The sequence below is a fragment of the Aedes aegypti genome, chromosome 3 (assembly GCF_002204515.2).
Source record: "Aedes aegypti strain LVP_AGWG chromosome 3, AaegL5.0 Primary Assembly, whole genome shotgun sequence".
Lineage (NCBI taxonomy): Eukaryota > Metazoa > Arthropoda > Insecta > Diptera > Culicidae > Aedes > Aedes aegypti.
In genome coordinates, this window is record NC_035109.1 from 260,825,527 (window position 1) to 260,842,723 (window position 17,197).

The 17,197-nt window shown below is 39.6% G+C and overlaps 1 protein-coding gene across 1 annotated transcript in view; it reads left to right on the forward strand.

Moving 5' to 3' along the window:
- The window catches only part of LOC5571101 (protein FAM117B), a 37,626-nt gene extending 23,487 nt beyond the window's left edge, over positions 1 to 14,139 (forward strand). Inside the window, exons 2-5 of the mRNA XM_001659489.2 lie at positions 921 to 1,265; positions 1,328 to 1,479; positions 10,740 to 10,982; positions 11,056 to 14,139. Coding sequence (XP_001659539.2) covers positions 921 to 1,265; positions 1,328 to 1,479; positions 10,740 to 10,982; positions 11,056 to 11,262 — 947 coding nt within the window. The 3' untranslated portion in view covers positions 11,263 to 14,139. The remainder of the gene's footprint in view (positions 1 to 920; positions 1,266 to 1,327; positions 1,480 to 10,739; positions 10,983 to 11,055) is intronic.
- Positions 14,140 to 17,197: the final 3,058 nt, after the last annotated feature.

Below are 17,197 nucleotides of genomic sequence, written 5' to 3' on the forward strand. Positions count from 1 at the left end.
AGCGAATATGCATATATACATACGAGGATACATTGCGTGGGAGTATCTGGACCTTAGAACCTGGGGAAAATAACACTCTCATCGATCTTCTTACACCTCCCATTTCAATATGAAAGCGGATAATATACTGAATTTCTCTAAATTATTGACAATGTACGCTTCTAAGCATGTAAGTGCTATCCAGAATGCTTAGCATGATTATCGTGTGTAAGAAGATACGAACAAAGCCCTTGAGTGGCTTCGAAATACACACATCCATTCAACTTTTCCCGTGAATAGTGTCCTTGATCTTCAAATGAATGCAATCATGACATCGGCGCTCCGGTTCTCTATTTTTAACCACTTGTTCTATGCTCCTCAGCTGGTTAGGTATGAAGCGGAATGCGCGCAAACTCTTACTCGCTTGCTATACTCTTCTCTTTCTGTGTGTACGGCGGCTTCTCTCCGCAGCGTCCCCCGCGGTGCCCTTTACGTTTTTGTGACCACTCAACCCCACTGAAATATGCATCAGCCCAACCTCTCAGCAGCTTTTGAACTCTTGTAGTAGCTCTACCATGGTGTATATAAAACCAATCTCTCCCACCACCCATCACTGTTGCGCTGACATTCGAAGGACAGGCGAGAAAATCATAGCGGTAATCGATTGAAAGGCACACCCCTCTACTGTACTATGCGCCTACCCTCTGGACTGCTACGGTTTTCCAACTGTGTTACGTTCGTCAGCTATTTCCTCGTTTAAAGCTGTGCTATCCACATGACTGCATACTAATAAATATTTTTGATAGGATGTTAATGCAATTTCTCACCATGTCAGTACGATGCCAACCGTTCAATCAATATTGTTAAAGATCTCAATATTCTTAGTTATCTGTACAATATCATATGCAAAAGACTGATTTTGAATTATTTTTCATTTACAGGAAAAGTGCTAACGTTGAATGAAGGCTCAATGCGGAGAACAGCATCTCTCGATGCACTGTATTTGCGTCCGGCTCCGGCTTGGAGTCTACTAACCTCCACCCTGCTCCAGCTCGATAAAGCCACTCAAACAGAGGAGTCATACCTGGAACGCACACGAGGTAGTACATGGACACCTAGTGCCGGTGCGGGTTCCGGGCCTTCAGCGGATTCCTCGCCCGTCATAACACGCACCGAGGTAACCACCCCGACTGATTTGAAAATGGAGAAGGTGATAAGACAAAGACTGCAACGCACACATCGCGGTGAACACTCAGTTAGTTCCCAGACACTTAGTCCTAACCATGGTGCGTAAAAGTGGCTTACTTTACAAATAACCATACTAATTCTTTTCATGTTTCAACACTAGCTAAGGCAAGCCCAGTTTCGATACCTCCACGTACCTGTCCACCTGTTCACATGCGACCGATGCGTAACTCGGTAGAAGGTTTAAATCAGGAAATAGAAAAGTTGGTTTTGTACACCGGTCAGGCGCACACCTGTCGATCGGATCTGGAAATGGTGAGTATACAGCTTACCGTTCAATTGAGATGTTATCATGCTAGAGGAGATAAATATCTTTCGACTGGATAAAAATGAGTTGAATCGAATAACATGTATTCCTGCGTTGCTTTCTTTAGAAATTCAGATTGCATTTGCTGGGTTTGATGTTTTGAACATTAAGGGTATCAGGTATCAGAAGGCCGGCTCCAGAGGCACGTTTCCCGCCATTTGGGAGATTTGTGCCGTCACCATATTTGAGCCTATTTCATCATCTACCCGATGGGAGAAGAAAGGGAAGGGAAAGATGGGAGGAAATAGGAGTGGGGTCCCTTGAAGAGGGGAGATCGCATAAGCGAAATGAGAGCATATAGTTCCATACCACAACAGCGCCATTGAAAAGGGCACTGCAAAACGCATGAGCGTAAATAGAGCCTATAGCTCATTACCACAGCGGGCTAAGAATAACAGAAGGTCCTGAAGATTCAGGTTTCTGAAATCAGTATACAATAAGTGTTTATCAAGAAATTGGAATCGCAATTACGCGAAACTATCAGATGATAAGAAGTTCCATAATCGGAATCACAACTATTACACATAAATGAATCAGCACGCTGAATATGTGCCATGTGATAGTTGAGTCGGTAGTGGCCGGTCAAGGTTGTAACCAAGAGACTGCAATTCTGCTTTGACAGATTTGTTAAATACTTAGCCACCTTTTTGGATGGCTCAGTAATGTACAATTTTGTTTGACAACATGATTCTAAATTATTCCAATATTGCTTGTGCTGGGTGGCCGCCAAAGAATTCCTGAAGCTTCACCCAACACTTCGAAATTGGAATAGCTGCCCGAGGGCTAATGAAGTCATCCATAGCGAGCTAATTAATTATCCAATTCATTTCCAGCAATGGAAGAATAGCCAGGACCCATACAAGGTTCACTGAATTAAATTGAGTTCGACATGCGATAACCAGCTTAAACTCTGAGTTGGCCGAAGCATGAGATTTTAAATCAGCCAGATTATCTGACACATTCCTTTACAAATAGCCAGACGCCCACTCTTCCCGTGCAGAGTGTAATGGGACAAACAATTGTGAGATCACTTGGAGGACAATTGTGTCCCAATTCACCAGAAGTGGGAACAACCTAATCAATAGGATTTCCAATGGACGGATAGAATCAAAGGAATTTGATCACAACCAATTCCCAGTTTTTGGAGTATAAAAATGTAAAGTAGGGGATGGTTAATCATGTGGTAAATACCATAGTGGGTGTACGGCTGTCAACTACAAACAAAGCTCGCCTAACAATCATCTCTCGGGCGGGCTGGCCCAAACAGCATCATCTCTCACGCGGGCCGACCCAAACAGCACAGGTCGAAACGCGGGCCATGCCAGGCAGCAAATGCTGATGCATTTCAAAACTCAAGTAGCGGGATGCCTAACAGCGTTGTGAGTCAAACGAATACACCCTCAAAACATGAACGGTAGGCGCCCCTCGTTGCGTATACCCCCCCCCCCCCCTGGTAAATACACCACAAAACGTAAAAACGTCCTATGGAGGTCAGCAACAGAAATATCAAATGTGACAGCCCTTACATCTCTGATTGTCAACTCGAGTGTAGCAACGATAGCGCTATTTATGAGCACGCATGCACGAGGCCTGGCACGCGAGTTTGCCATTTCATGTTTATGAAAGTAGCAAAAACTTGGTCCACAAGGTTACCTAGATAAAAGTTCCCCTTACGAAAGTAAGGTTTTAGAACTAGCGCCACTTGAGCAGTAACATTTTGCATGAGTCTACAAAGATGGAACGCTGCTGATATTTTATGCTGAAGATTGATCTAAGCTATCCTAACCGTAGCCACTACCCAAACTACGTAAAATTAAGCCTTTCGCTATCTCAGCACGAAAAAGACCAGCAGCGAAAAAACAGATCGGTATCTCTTAAAAGTCGCCAATGACAGAAAGCACAGAATACACTGTTTTTTGTTTTTTTTTTTTTTTGTTTTTTACAAAGGGGAAATCTACCAACAGATCCCTGAGAAGGTAACTCAGGGAATGCAAGGATGACGCACCAACGACGACCCGCTAAAACCAGCCTAAGTACTGTGCTTGAGCAATTCTAAAAAAAGTGGTGAACAGTGCATCGACATTACCCTTGGCCTCAGACCCTTATCTCCCCGGAACCACCTTACGGTATTTCTTCGGGGAGGGGCCTGTGCAGCCCAACACGTGAAGCAGAAGTAACCTAGGCAAACTGCTTATCCTAGCCGACTTAAACAATGTTACAAGGGACCAGCCTCGGCAGGGCTAATCGTCTGCAGCCAATTCTTGGTCGGCGCGCCATAGGCGCTGCAAATCTAACATAATGTGAGTGACAGCCGTAGTTACTGCATTCCAGCACTCGGCATCCGCACACATTCTCTCTATTATATTGTCGGGGGACGTTTCCCCTCCGAATGTAGTGAGCATGCGACCTCTCACAACAATGAAACGGGGGCAATCGAACACGACATGCTCCGCTGTTTCCTCCACACCACAATTGGGGCACGCAGGAGATTCTAAGTGCCCGAACCTATGCAAGTAATGTCTAAAGCAACCATGTCCTGACAAAATCTGCGTCAGGTGGAAGTTCACTTCCCCATGGTTCCTACTATACCAATCTGACACATTTGGTATTAGCCGATAGGTCCATCTACCCTTAGTGGAGTTATCCTATTCCTGCTGCCAGCTTCTGAGCGTTTCCTCTTTACACGTGTCGTGGGCTCCTCTGGTATCCCTTTGGTTGAAGCATTGAACATCTTCCTTGATGATGAGCCCGATAGGCGTCATCCCGGCTATGATGCACACGGCCTCTTTAGATACCTAAGCACATTATCCTGTACGAGCTTTCCAACCGCTTTAGGTTTCTGCGTCCTAAGCGCTTTTGATCATGGTCTTCCATACCTTAGGGGTCATGCACAAATTACGTCACGCTCCAAGGGGGGGAAGGGGGTCGAGCCAAGCGTGACAAGTCTTACAAAATTTTCGGAAGACTCATACAAAAAGTGTGACAAAGGGGGGGGGGGTCGAAAAAGTTGAAATTTAGCGTGACATAATTTGTGTACCATCCCTTAGTATGGATAGCGCCCCGCTTGCCAGTAGCTTGCGTTTGCTTGCAATTACAGCAGAGCTGTTAGACATCATCCTCGAAAGCGCCGCTATAGCCGTAGATGCCCTTTTACAGGCATATTCAACGTGACTAGCGAAGCTGAGATTGTCATTGATCATTACCCCAAGATGCCTAATCGCTTGGACTCTATGGTGCAATCACCTACCGAGATAGGCGCCCGTTGCTCAGGCTTGCGGTTGTTGACCACCACCACCCTTAGTCTTGTGACGGGTAGTTTCCTAGACTTCATCCATTCCTCAACTATGGAAATAGAGTGCGCTGCTGTCAATTCTACTTCCTCCATCGATTCACCTTAGACCACTAGGGTGATATCGTCGGCGAAGCCAACAATCTTAACACCCGTCGGAAGGGGCAGCCTCAGTACGTCATCGTACATCACATTCCATAACAGCGGGCCCAGTATTGAACCTTGAGGTACTCCCGCGGTAGTTCGAACGCTTTAATGCCCCTCCTCTGTGTCATACAGTAGAATCCTACCATCAAAATAGCTTTCTAGAAGCTTAAGCAACTACACCGGTACCTTGAGGCGATGAAGCGCGTGTGCTATTGCTTCCCAGCTTGCGCTGTTGGACGCATTCTTCACATGCAGAGTGACAACCGCGCAGTAACTGATGCCGCTCCTTTCATCCTCGATTGCCATCTCAGCTGTCTGAACGACCGACTGGATGGCGTCCAGAGTAGATTTACCTTTTCTGAATCCAAACTGGTTGCTGGACAGGCCGTCCACACTCTCCTTATACGGTACTAGCCTGTTGAGAATCAACCTCTCCAATAACTTGCCCGTCGTATCTAGTAGACAGATAGGTCTATACGCCGACGTGTTACCTGGTGGTTTCCTCGCCTTTGGTACTAGCTCCAATTTCTGTCGCTTCCATACATCCGGGATGATTCCTTGATTAATCCAGCGTTGCATCGTGGTTCTGAACATGTCCGGATCCGCTTTTAAGGCAACATTCGGGATACCATCGGGTCCCGGTGCCTTGTTTGACGCGTATGATTTCACGACTTCTGCCATGCATACGGCGCTGTACTCGCTGTACTCTTCCCGCACCATCCCATAAGCCCATGGCCCCCAATCCCCAGAATACACTGTGTAAAACGCATAATGCGAAACCATAAAAGTGAATATTTAATCTAAATTACAACGTATTAATAATCCCAACCTTATTTAGCTTGAGACTGAAGAAGGGCAGCTGATTATCTCGGAGAAACACAAGGCCACCTGCACCATTGCTCCGGGTAGCACAAGAAGGGCACAATACTGTAGATGGCGCCCTGTAATTCCACCGGATCTGTTGGCGGTTAGGTTTTATTTAGACACCCCTAACCATTTATTCTTAGGCACGGTAAGCTTAAAGCCGTATGCATTAGAGGTCACCTGTGAGGTGGACTTTTACCACTGCAACAGGCAGTCCGTAGTGTCAATTCTTAGCTAATTGAAACAACCACTACCGACACTACGCGGCTATCTAGGCTGATCGGGAAAAGGAAGTTAAACCTACTAGAATTTAACACCGAGGCTGGATGTGGATCTAAAATAAGTGTCACAATGCTTGAAAATTGTATGAATGCAGCGTAAATACCAATACGGATACGCCGTCCGCATCGGTGGCGATCCGACAATTCCGTTAGAAAGGTTAATTATTCTTAAAAAAAAACAACATAAATCCCACAATAGACTATAAAGAAAACAGATAAGTAATAATCATTTATTAATACATGTAAATTGGAGCAATCTACGAAGAAAAAATGCGATGATTTCATTGATAACCCAAGTAACATTAGTAGCTGAACAATAGTTTATTAAATTGAAATGAGCTTAAGAGTGATTTATTAGGCTCTTATTCAACAAAAATGTTTGTTGGGAATATAGGTATACATTCTTCCTGAGTTTTTTCATCTTGCTCATCCTGTTCAATCGGCTGGTTTAACGTGTCTAGAGAAACCGACTTCGTATTGCATGAAATTTAGCATCATACTTGCATGCTTTACACTCTAAGAACACTCCATTTCGATATTGACTGCGCTAACTTCACCAAAGACCAGAATTTGTTAGTTTAACAATGGATGAATCAAATTTACATATGCTTGGTATGCATTTGATTGTTATCAATTTGATTTTTGATAATGTGGATATACTTCTAAGTTGATGTAAATAGGTCTAGATGGACATTCGATCTAATCCGAACAAAATACATTCTATTAGGAAACTTCTTAACGTGCACGAATCATTCGGAGAGGAACAGTAAAACCTGTTCAATGTTTGATTCATTTCGTTGAACGGGTTGTTTCCACACGCTTTTATTTATTTATTCTTCATCTTAAATTTAGAAACTGTACAGACTGATACTTACAAGCTAATATACTACAGTCGAATTTCGTTCATTGCACTATCTTTAGGTGGGCTTCGTTTTAATTGGGCTCCCGTTAGGTGGGCTTGAAAAGTGACGTTTGTCTTCGTTTTAAGTGGGCTATACTTAAAACGAAGACAAACCTCACTTTTCAAGCTCGATTTATTAATGTTGGTGGCCCTGAATTTCAACTGTATTCAATATTTTGACAGCGTAAAACTCAGCCCAATTAGTCTTTGGCCCACCTAGCTACAGGTTTAGTGCAACGAACGAAAGTTGACTGTATAACAAAACAGCACACTATTTTCAAATCAATTACAATTACAATACAACAGAACAGGTACAAAACATGTCGACGTAAGAATAACATAATTTATAAGAGGTACATCATCGTGACGGCAACTAGATGTGAATACAAGTATCATTATTACATTCAAATTAAAAGTTACATTCAACAATCATCACACATAGTTTATAACTTTACACTGGCCTCCATGTTATCCTGGGTCGTTCAAAAAATTCGCGATAAATTACTTCAACAGGCCATGTATAACCTTACAAGGCGGGTTCCTTGTATTTTTCATGCAACACGACTTTGAAAGACGCGTAATCGACAAAATTATTAACTTATTTTTTCTTTCTTTATTATTGAGACTTTCAGCCCTAGGCTGGTTCATCTCATTAACTGTCCATTTCGGTACTAGCTTACGAATTTCAATCAAACAACTTGCATCCGTTCCTAGCGATTTTGATACAGCTATCTCCTTTTCGGTCACTTGTCCATCGATATTTGTCAGGAATAAAGAAAACGTTCCCCCACGGTGATGAGAAGAATTTGTTCTCGACGAATGTGCTTGGGATGAGTGCTCAGATGTATTGATTATATTGTTGCGGGATCCAGAAAGCAGCGTTAGAGATCCAGTCGGAGTTGAATGAATTGGCGGTTGCTCATTTCCGCACCCAATCGATGTTTCGGCATGAGTATCATCGGAAATCGATTTCATCATGTTGGCGATTTTGGTCGAGATGTCCATCAATTTTACAGCGATTGATCGTAATGCGTTTTCGGTTGAGTCATTACTGTTGGGCTGTTCATGGCGTTGGCTATCGTCGCACAACCATACAATGTTCTTACTCAAGCAACAAACACTAGCCTCTGTAAGGCCAGCACAATCAGCGTGAAATGTTCTATAACACTTTCCTTCACACACAACAAACAAATCGGTTTTACAGTCCACAGAAAGCAAACATTTTCGACAAGACATTTTGTTGAGGTCGGTGTGGCGCAAACTTTACAGGATAGCTATTCAGGATTAGTTTTTCGTTTTATTCCAATTATATTGGAGTTTCAAACTGATTTTCATTAGTGCAATTGATTCCACACTGAACTTGAAATTGAAGTAACATACAACAACTAATTTTAACGACGAGTTTGTGGAATAAATCAATGGTAAACAAAGAACTGTCGAATACACGACAGCACGAATCAAAGCCAAGCCGCTTGTCCACTTTTGAGCGCGAACAGATTACTGAACTGTGAATGTATGTGGGACCTTGATTATATGAGATTTGGTTCTACAGTGGCAGTTGAACAGGTTGAACGCACCAAGCGAGCTTTTTACATGGTGCGAGAACTCAGCACACTACGCGATCGTTCTTGGCACATTGGGACAATTGCTATACTACTTTCTATATAGTGCTTATGAAACCACACTATATTGAAAACCTTCATAGGGGTGATCGGGGCAATATGGGCCGCCTAAGGAAAACGTCATGGAATGCATAGAAAAACAGTAAAAATTATGATTTAAATGCAAGTGACTTGTACTATAAAATGTTATCTTCCATGTTACGTAGATAATTAATGTTAACATCAACTTGCAAATTATTTCAGGAACTTTTTGGAAAACCATGTTTTTCTACGTGGTCACTAACCAAATGGGGCATTATGAGCCCCCCTACGGGGCAGTATGAGCCACCTCATTCAATCGAATGATTTTTATTTAAAACAGTATAGAAAAGAGTTAGTGGTGAAGAGTACATTATTGGAAAGGAAATTGTATTAGCTTTGCTTGAAATGATTGATTCTAGCGGCTTATTTTTTAAAGATACATAATACATAGTAAACAGACCATGTTATACTAGTACTATATTGCGATACTTGGTTCAACGTATTTTCTAGCAAGGTGTTCCACTTGTAGTGGTGCCTAAAGATGACTATGCAGTAAAAAAATAATCTGGTATATTTAGGCAATGCATTTTTATGCTTAAAATATCGTTTGTTTTGCTTAAATCTAGGAGGTTCGTTTTGCCCCGCCCCTCCATCTAGAAAATAATGTATTGTTTATCAATAATTTTGTTTACGAACAAATCTAATTTTGCTCACGAACTGTTCATAATGATCTGAAGTTTCAATGGAATGGTAAAATTTATCAGAATTATATATATAATTGTCTTATAGGCTTAATTAAAAACGGCTAAAATTATAAGCTTTTCATGACGAAGGACAAATTTGTACATTTTCGTAAATATCTTTAGTGTTCAAACGAATATTCTTACGGTTTTTATTGTGGTGGCTATTTGCGGCGTCCTTTAGCAGATCATAATGACACTAGCAGGGTTGGGAAAAATCTTGAAATTCGCTCTACAGTAGCCAAGCAAAGCCAATCACAGTCAGCGAAGCCAGTGAAACTCACGCCCATCGCTGCTGTAGGCAAAAGCCTTGAAAATAGCAAAACACCCGTTGCTAAGGGCAACCCAGAGTTACTGTAGAAAAATGTTCTGTTTCCCGCTGCATTTCCCGCATTTAGAGCCTTCAATGACACTCATGGTTCAGAAAATTCGTGCACCCAACATAGGCTACTTGATGAGATTCACGTTTTTGAACTACTGTACTAGGAGAGCCACGTGATTTTCGCGAAAATTCAAGCCTACTACTATTACCATTCCCAGCACTGGACACTAGACATTAAAACACTGTTTTTGAGGTCAAAACCGGGGTGGCTCATATTGCCCCGTATGTTCATATTGCTCCCATTGCCCCTACTATTTTAAGATTTGTTGAATTTGATTTGGTTTTTTAAATTAGTTGTACAATTTTTATTCAAATAGTCTACCTGTTCAATGAGCAGGTTGAACAGACTGACCAGACGCCTCTGGTAGGAAAAGAAATTCTTCAGGAATAGAAATAATGATTTTTCCATAAATTTCTCAAGCAATCCAACTTGGAATTTATCCTGGATTTCCTCTAAGGTTTTCGTTTAGTACTTCTACTAGTATTTTTTTTGATGATATCTTTTATATTCGGAAGTTCCTACGCGTTCTCTTTAGCACTTCCTCAAAAAATGTTGTTCAGGTTATTTTAAGATTTCGACTAGAAATATATCTCAGCATACCTTCAGGAATTACTCCAAAGTTTCCTCCAGGAATTCCTCAAAAGATTTTCCCAGAATTTTTCAAAAAAGTTCTCGAAGATTTTGTCCAAAAATTCTTAAAGAAATTTCTGCAGATAATAATCGAGATCATTTTTTAGAAATTTAGGTGTTAGGTGATAGAACTCTAGCAGCTCGTGATTGGATCCTTTGAAATTCTTGGCGTTATCTGAGAAGATAGTTATTCTATTTCAATAAGTTTTAGAAACAGTGTCTCAGGAAGTATGTACCTATATAGACATGAACCGTATCATATAATTCCAAGTAGTTTTGCCCCATTTCCTATGATCAATATAATGTTCATCTGATATCGTGTCATTGCAGTATTCCCGCGGAACTCCGGAAGGACATCGTGCACCGCTGGCAGAGCTGTTTCATGCTGCAGGTGGAGGAGTGATTATACCGAGCGATACTCGATCGGTCAACACTCAAACGCCGCTTGGAGACACGTTGTCATCGGACGACGGCAGTCAAAGCACTTCCCCCGACGAGGGAGCTGCTGTTTCAAGTGCATCACCAAGGATCAACAAGTTCTTGGCTCGGGAGCCGCCCGATGGTTGTGAAAAGGTAAGTGCATTTTGGTTTTTCGATCGGATAAATTAACAATCGTCTCTATAACACTATGCCTTTATCTCTTCAGGTGAACCTCAAACTAACCGAAGCCGATACCAGTACAAATACGACGCACTTCAAACCGTGCGTTGCTTTCCAGCTTAGACCTTCTCTCGGGTCTGCATTTCAACCGTTGCAGCCGATTCCGACGTTGAAAACCACCCCAGAAGACGACGGTAACAATGAAGGGGAAGCCGACATTCAGGAACCGTCGTCGTCGGGAACCGGCGGTTAAAACTAAACTGCTGCTGCAGGCTTGTGGCCCTTTTGTAGGCCTAGCTAGCCGCTTCTCTTTTATCCCCTTAGACCTAGTGTGTATTTCTCCCACAAAAAATATACACGCATTCGTTCGCGAACTGTTGGCACGCATTTTGCCCAATCAAATCGGTAGGTACAAGTAAAATGTCGATTCAATATCATTTTGTACGGTCAAACCAATGAGAGAATTATTAATCTGTCGATTAACAGTGATTAAGAAATGGATAGGTAATGAAGACCTAAAGGTTTTTGACATTTTTCTGGATTAACCATAGTAGAGCGCTACGTAACACTAGAACAATACAAAAATGTGCTTTGAATAGGGGCTTGAGTTGTACAATTATTTTGATTTGCATCGTAAACAGAATTATTCATTTCTAGTGAAATGATATGAAAGTTTGTTTAATTTGATTTGAAAGTGTTTTTGTCATCGGCTGGTAATTGTGGAGCGTTAATGTGTGTAAATATTTCATATTACAGAAAAAGAGAGAGAGAGAATAGACACGAGTGAACCGAAGTGAAAGGCATACTTTTGAATGCCATGTTCTTGATGGCCGGTTTTGTACTGACGACAAGATAACAATAAATGACAGATATCAATGAAGAACTGAGAAATAACATTCAGCTTATGCATGTTTCATCAAAAGCTAGTAGGAATCATGACATCAATCAATTACACTATAATTTTTATTTCATATAGATAGTATTTCTAAAAACAGATACACCATTAATTATTTTTGTTCCTTCAAGTATTCATTCATCTCTATAAGTTACATTAAGTAATATGGGGCTTAACTTTTTGGTAGTGCTGGCAGCTTAAGCGTTACATCCACCAGTGATAAACTATGAAGATAATATCGATACTAGGATGCCATGATGATTGCCTACCGTGATGACTTCTTACCGTAGAGTAATCATTGGCGAATTTCCAGCTATGTCCTTATAGCTAGTCAATTCTTGGACAGTAGTTTGGCTTATTCTTAGCGAGACCTTGGCCGATTCCATACATGTTACGCAGGGCTGGCAGCAAGTCTTGATCTAGGGAATTCTTCAGCACTCCAACGCTGATATCTTCAGTTACTTTAAACATTTTCTCAGAGTTTATCCCGGATTTCCTGCAGAGTTTTTTTTCCATAATTCTTCCCCAGATTTTGCCAGTTACTCCAGCAGATCTTCCAAAGATTCCTACAGGAGTTCTTCCAAAAAAATCGCCAAAGGTATATTCCAGATTTATTAGGAGATTCGTTTAGGCATTTTTCCATGAAACCCTACACTAATTCCTTCAGGAGTTCCTACGCAGACTTTCCACCTATTCTTCCACCTATTATCCAGAAATTGCCCCAAAAATTCTTCCAGGGCTTATTCCAGACAATCTATTAACAAATCTTCCAGGAATTCCTCAAGAAGTTCCTGTGCTCTCAGTTTCAGCACTATTCAATTGTTCACAGAAGTGCTGCCCCCAATTACCTAACGTTAAAGATGCGTCAAGATGCTCCCATTCTTATCATTGCACATCTCGGAACGCGGGATGCGTTACGCTACTGATAGAACTTTCACGTTTCTTGACTCCGCCTCTTCCATACAGCGTTTTTTTTTCTCCCCAAAATATGAGGCTTTAATATCGTTGTTTTCGTATAAAACGTTCGTGACAAAATCATTATTCTGCAGTTGTACGACTTTTTATTACTTTTATATTGAACCATTAATCTCAAAATAAAATAAATAATTTACGACTTTCTGCTAATAAGGCATCAGAAGCTATTTTAACATTTTTTTGTTTTATATCATGACGCAATGATGATTCCACTGGCAGCGCACAAAACCAAATCATAGTCCAATCAACCACAAAATAACTCATCAAGCATTTCCATCAATAGTAAGCAAAAATATCGAACGGAAAATAATAATAGAATCAAAACTGCATACATTACATTTTCATATAAAATACAGCGTGACAGGAATACCATTTGACAAAACAACACAAATCTCACTATAGAAGGCAATGTACAAGATGGCGGGATAAGATCTGCACACGATGAATGATACCAGTAAGATGAGTAACTTGTTCTAGAAGTGAAACGGTTTTAGCTTTTGTCCAGAGAGTAGGGACTAATAGGCTGCTGAGGCTTGGAAGTTATGTGATGTCGGTACCAAAAGCATATGAATACAACTTGGCAATCTTTTTTGTTGGTTAGGGTTAACGAGCGTAGCCAATTTCTCGAAGCAGCCAATGACAGGACCAAGGAGCTTTTGGATTCGATGAGTTTCCACTGAATATTCTTTCTCTATTTTTTATTCGTTTTGCCCCGGATGTAACATTCCCCTGATTACAAACTAGATCTCCCAGAATAACATGAGAGATATTCGTGATAATTTTGAAAGCAACTACTGAATGTAGGATGGGAAATTAAATAAAACCGTTGAATTATTCCAATATACAACCCAGTATTAAAAATGGGATGCATTTTATGCTCAAAGCATGTTGAAAAAAATATTGTTATGCGTAATAAAAGTCAAAAATTGTTTGGGTCGAAATGGTTCAAAATTGCTAAACAAAATAGATTAAAAAAAGTTCTATAATTCCTGAATCAGTGTAACATCAAATATTCGAAAATATTACTCTAGTAATGTTTTATTTTGACTAAAATTAAATGCAGCTGAGAAATAATACCTACCCAATAATTCGCCGATAATTATTCCCAAATACTAAATGTACAAATTTATTACTTTAAGATTTTGGTTCTCAAAAAACGTAAAACATTGACGAAAAAATGTTGATAATAACTTTCTTTATATGTAAATCAATTAGTTATTAGTAATAATAATCACATAGTAAACGATAAGTATGTTGTTTGCCAACAGCAAATAATCCAACAAATCAATTAAAAACGAATAATGTATAACAAACAAAAGGCACAGTCAGCAAAACGAGACGCTTTGCGACGAAAGGCTTGTGGAAAGATCTGTTCGGTACAATATTCAAACGAATTAGGACAGCCAACTTTACGTTACCAACGCTCGATCTTTTAGTGAAGAAAAAAACGAACAAAAAACATGGTACACCATTCAACGCCATATGTGTAGCAATCTGCGTCAACGATTCCAATGTGAATTGCCGAGCCTGTATTTCGATGCGCCTTTTTTACTTGATAGTTTATTTTCTGAGAAGTACAATGCAACTGTGCTATAATTGACCAGCTTGTGTATCTATTATTACTTAGTACGATTGTTACAATTGAGATGATGATTCGTTTGAGTAAGTCATATCCTTTTAAGCATTTTATGTTCATTCATTTATATTCTTTTCATATGCATTTTGTTATGTATTCGAAATAAATATTTCAATTAAATTGTTTTTCGTAAAATCTGTTGTTTTTTATTGTTTTAGTGCTGTTTTAATGTTACTTTCCGTTGTTTTTTTTCAAATTTAAGATACTATATGTTAGATGATTTTGGTAAAAACTATCCTTCAACAGAATTTTTTGACTTAACACAAATTGAGTGTGTATGTAAATTATCATCGAAAAGTATATTCAGCCATCTCTAGCTTTAGGTAGCTCCGGAGTCCGGATTTCAACTACCAGTCGTTGCACACAAGCGACAATCCTTCCATGATCTTGTGAAGTTAAGTTCCGAAATCATCCTTCTCAGCGGACTCCAGCTCACGGCAGTCCTCTTTTTCCTATTTGTTTTTGTCTCAAGCATCAAAATACCGCTATATATTTAATTATGGGTTGCTGAATCCATTGCCGTTTTAATTATCATAGCTCGTCTAGCTTTTGACTGTTGAAATTCAAAAATACCAACGAACTAGCATGCAAGTTGCATGACAGCTTGTATGACAATTTATTGCTTATTTTGTCAAGGATTCAAACTTTATGTGTAGGTATAACAATACTGATCAACAATTTCATAATAATTGTGAGACCCAAAGGTTATTTTTTTGGTTTAGAAAAGTATTGTATTTTGTCATATAAGAGAAACGAGAAATTTTGTATTGAGACTGCACTGCCCATAACTGCATAACAGTCACATTCGACATTTTTGACAAATTGGAGTTAATACCGGGGAGAGTCATCAAATGATAAATACTTTCGATCAACTTACTAAAATCTGTGAGTTTGTTGTAGAAAATTCGAAAAAAATACCAAGTTGTTTTGTCACATTGGCAAATGTAACCGCATAACAGTCACATTGAGATTATACATGAGCCTCATAATGTAGTAGCAACGAAATTTATATCAGAATAATTTTCTGTCTATTCACCCAATATGCGGTATGAGTTGTGCAAAATTTCAGCCTCAATTAAGCTCTTTTGAATTCTTAATGATTTTTTGAAATTTTAGTTTCCTCCCATACTGCAGTAAAATACAAACTTGGTACCCCATTTACTCAATGCCTACTTTTGTCGAATGTTACAAATATGCAGTTATGGGCAGTGCAAGCATGTTGAAAAAAAAACGATTAAATTTAAATTTAATCGTGCAATTTTAATCAAATTATACCTGAAATGAAAGTTAAGCATACAAAATAGGATATGCTTGGTACATTGGATTACGAAAAAAGTTTTATAAAAAATACTATAAATTTCATGTAAACATTTATAAAACTAGAGGTTTTTACAACATTGGGGAGCTGTTACTAAAAAATGTGACGTGCTGAAATATTTCTGAGAACTGCATCAGATTCAGCAACCGCAATAATAGAGACACATATTTTGATCCTTGAGACACGTGAAAATGACATTTTTGTTATGCTGTGCTACGGGTCTAGGGACGCCCTTGAGGAGGTGCTGAAGCCAATTCGGTGAGGAACCGCAAGGAAGCAGAATATAGAATTATTTCATGAGTTTTTTTTTACAATTTCAGCAAAGTTCCTTTATAAAAAGTAGGTACTGTATGTCGTTTGATTATGTAGCATGCTTTTTTAGGGCAAGCGAAGGAATCAAGATCAATCGTGTCCAGATCTCGTTGTGCGAGTATTCGTATGCAGTGGAGGATTTATTACCAACTGGTGAGCTCGTGTCATGCTTATGATAATACATTTTTATCGTGGCAACGTTTCGTTTATGTAATTTCCAAACAAGCTATGGATGTGGCTTCACTAAAAGTGTAGTCATGAGCCCTTATTCATGTTTTATTCAATATTAATATACACATACCGTAATTCGTGGGCAAATTGACCACTATTTTACTACTGTCATTAGGAATTGAGATATTGTCTGTTGTGACCGGAGCTTCTCCTGGTGAGCCATTATTATCTGAATTTTGCGTCTTCACTCTTTAACTTTCGTTGAAAGACTGATTTTCTTTCACTTTGTCTTGACGTTAATGAATAAGCAAGGCCTTCTATGTTCAGACTATTGTAATACTTCAGCATGCTCCATCATTCTCAACATTGTCCACTTAATTTCGGCAAAACCAGTACTTTGTTGATCTCTTTCAGTATACCTACCAAAACATTATTTTTATGAAATAACAAAATCGCATAAAACAAGTTTGAATAATAAAAATTGACAATGACCCACTGGGCGAAACCAAATATCAAAAAGAAAGTTTGAGAATAACAAAAATGCTTATCTGTTAAATAATACGCCTAAATGTGGACCATTTTCCTTGAAATAAGCACGTTTTCCAAAAATAAACGGTTTTATGATTGAAAAATTATGTTTGTTATGCTATGTAATTTTAAAATCGGCTACAGTAGTTCACACTTAAACTCACAAGATAATTCAATTATCAGCAGCGGATTGATTAGTACTGACCTGGGAGGGAGGCACCGATACTACACACGAAATATAAGACAACGTTATTTTGAACTGCAAGATAACTCCAGCTTGCCAACAACAATCAAGGCAGGCTTCGAGAAAATCGGTAGTTTCCTTTTGTTGTGCACCTTCGATCTTTCCTGAC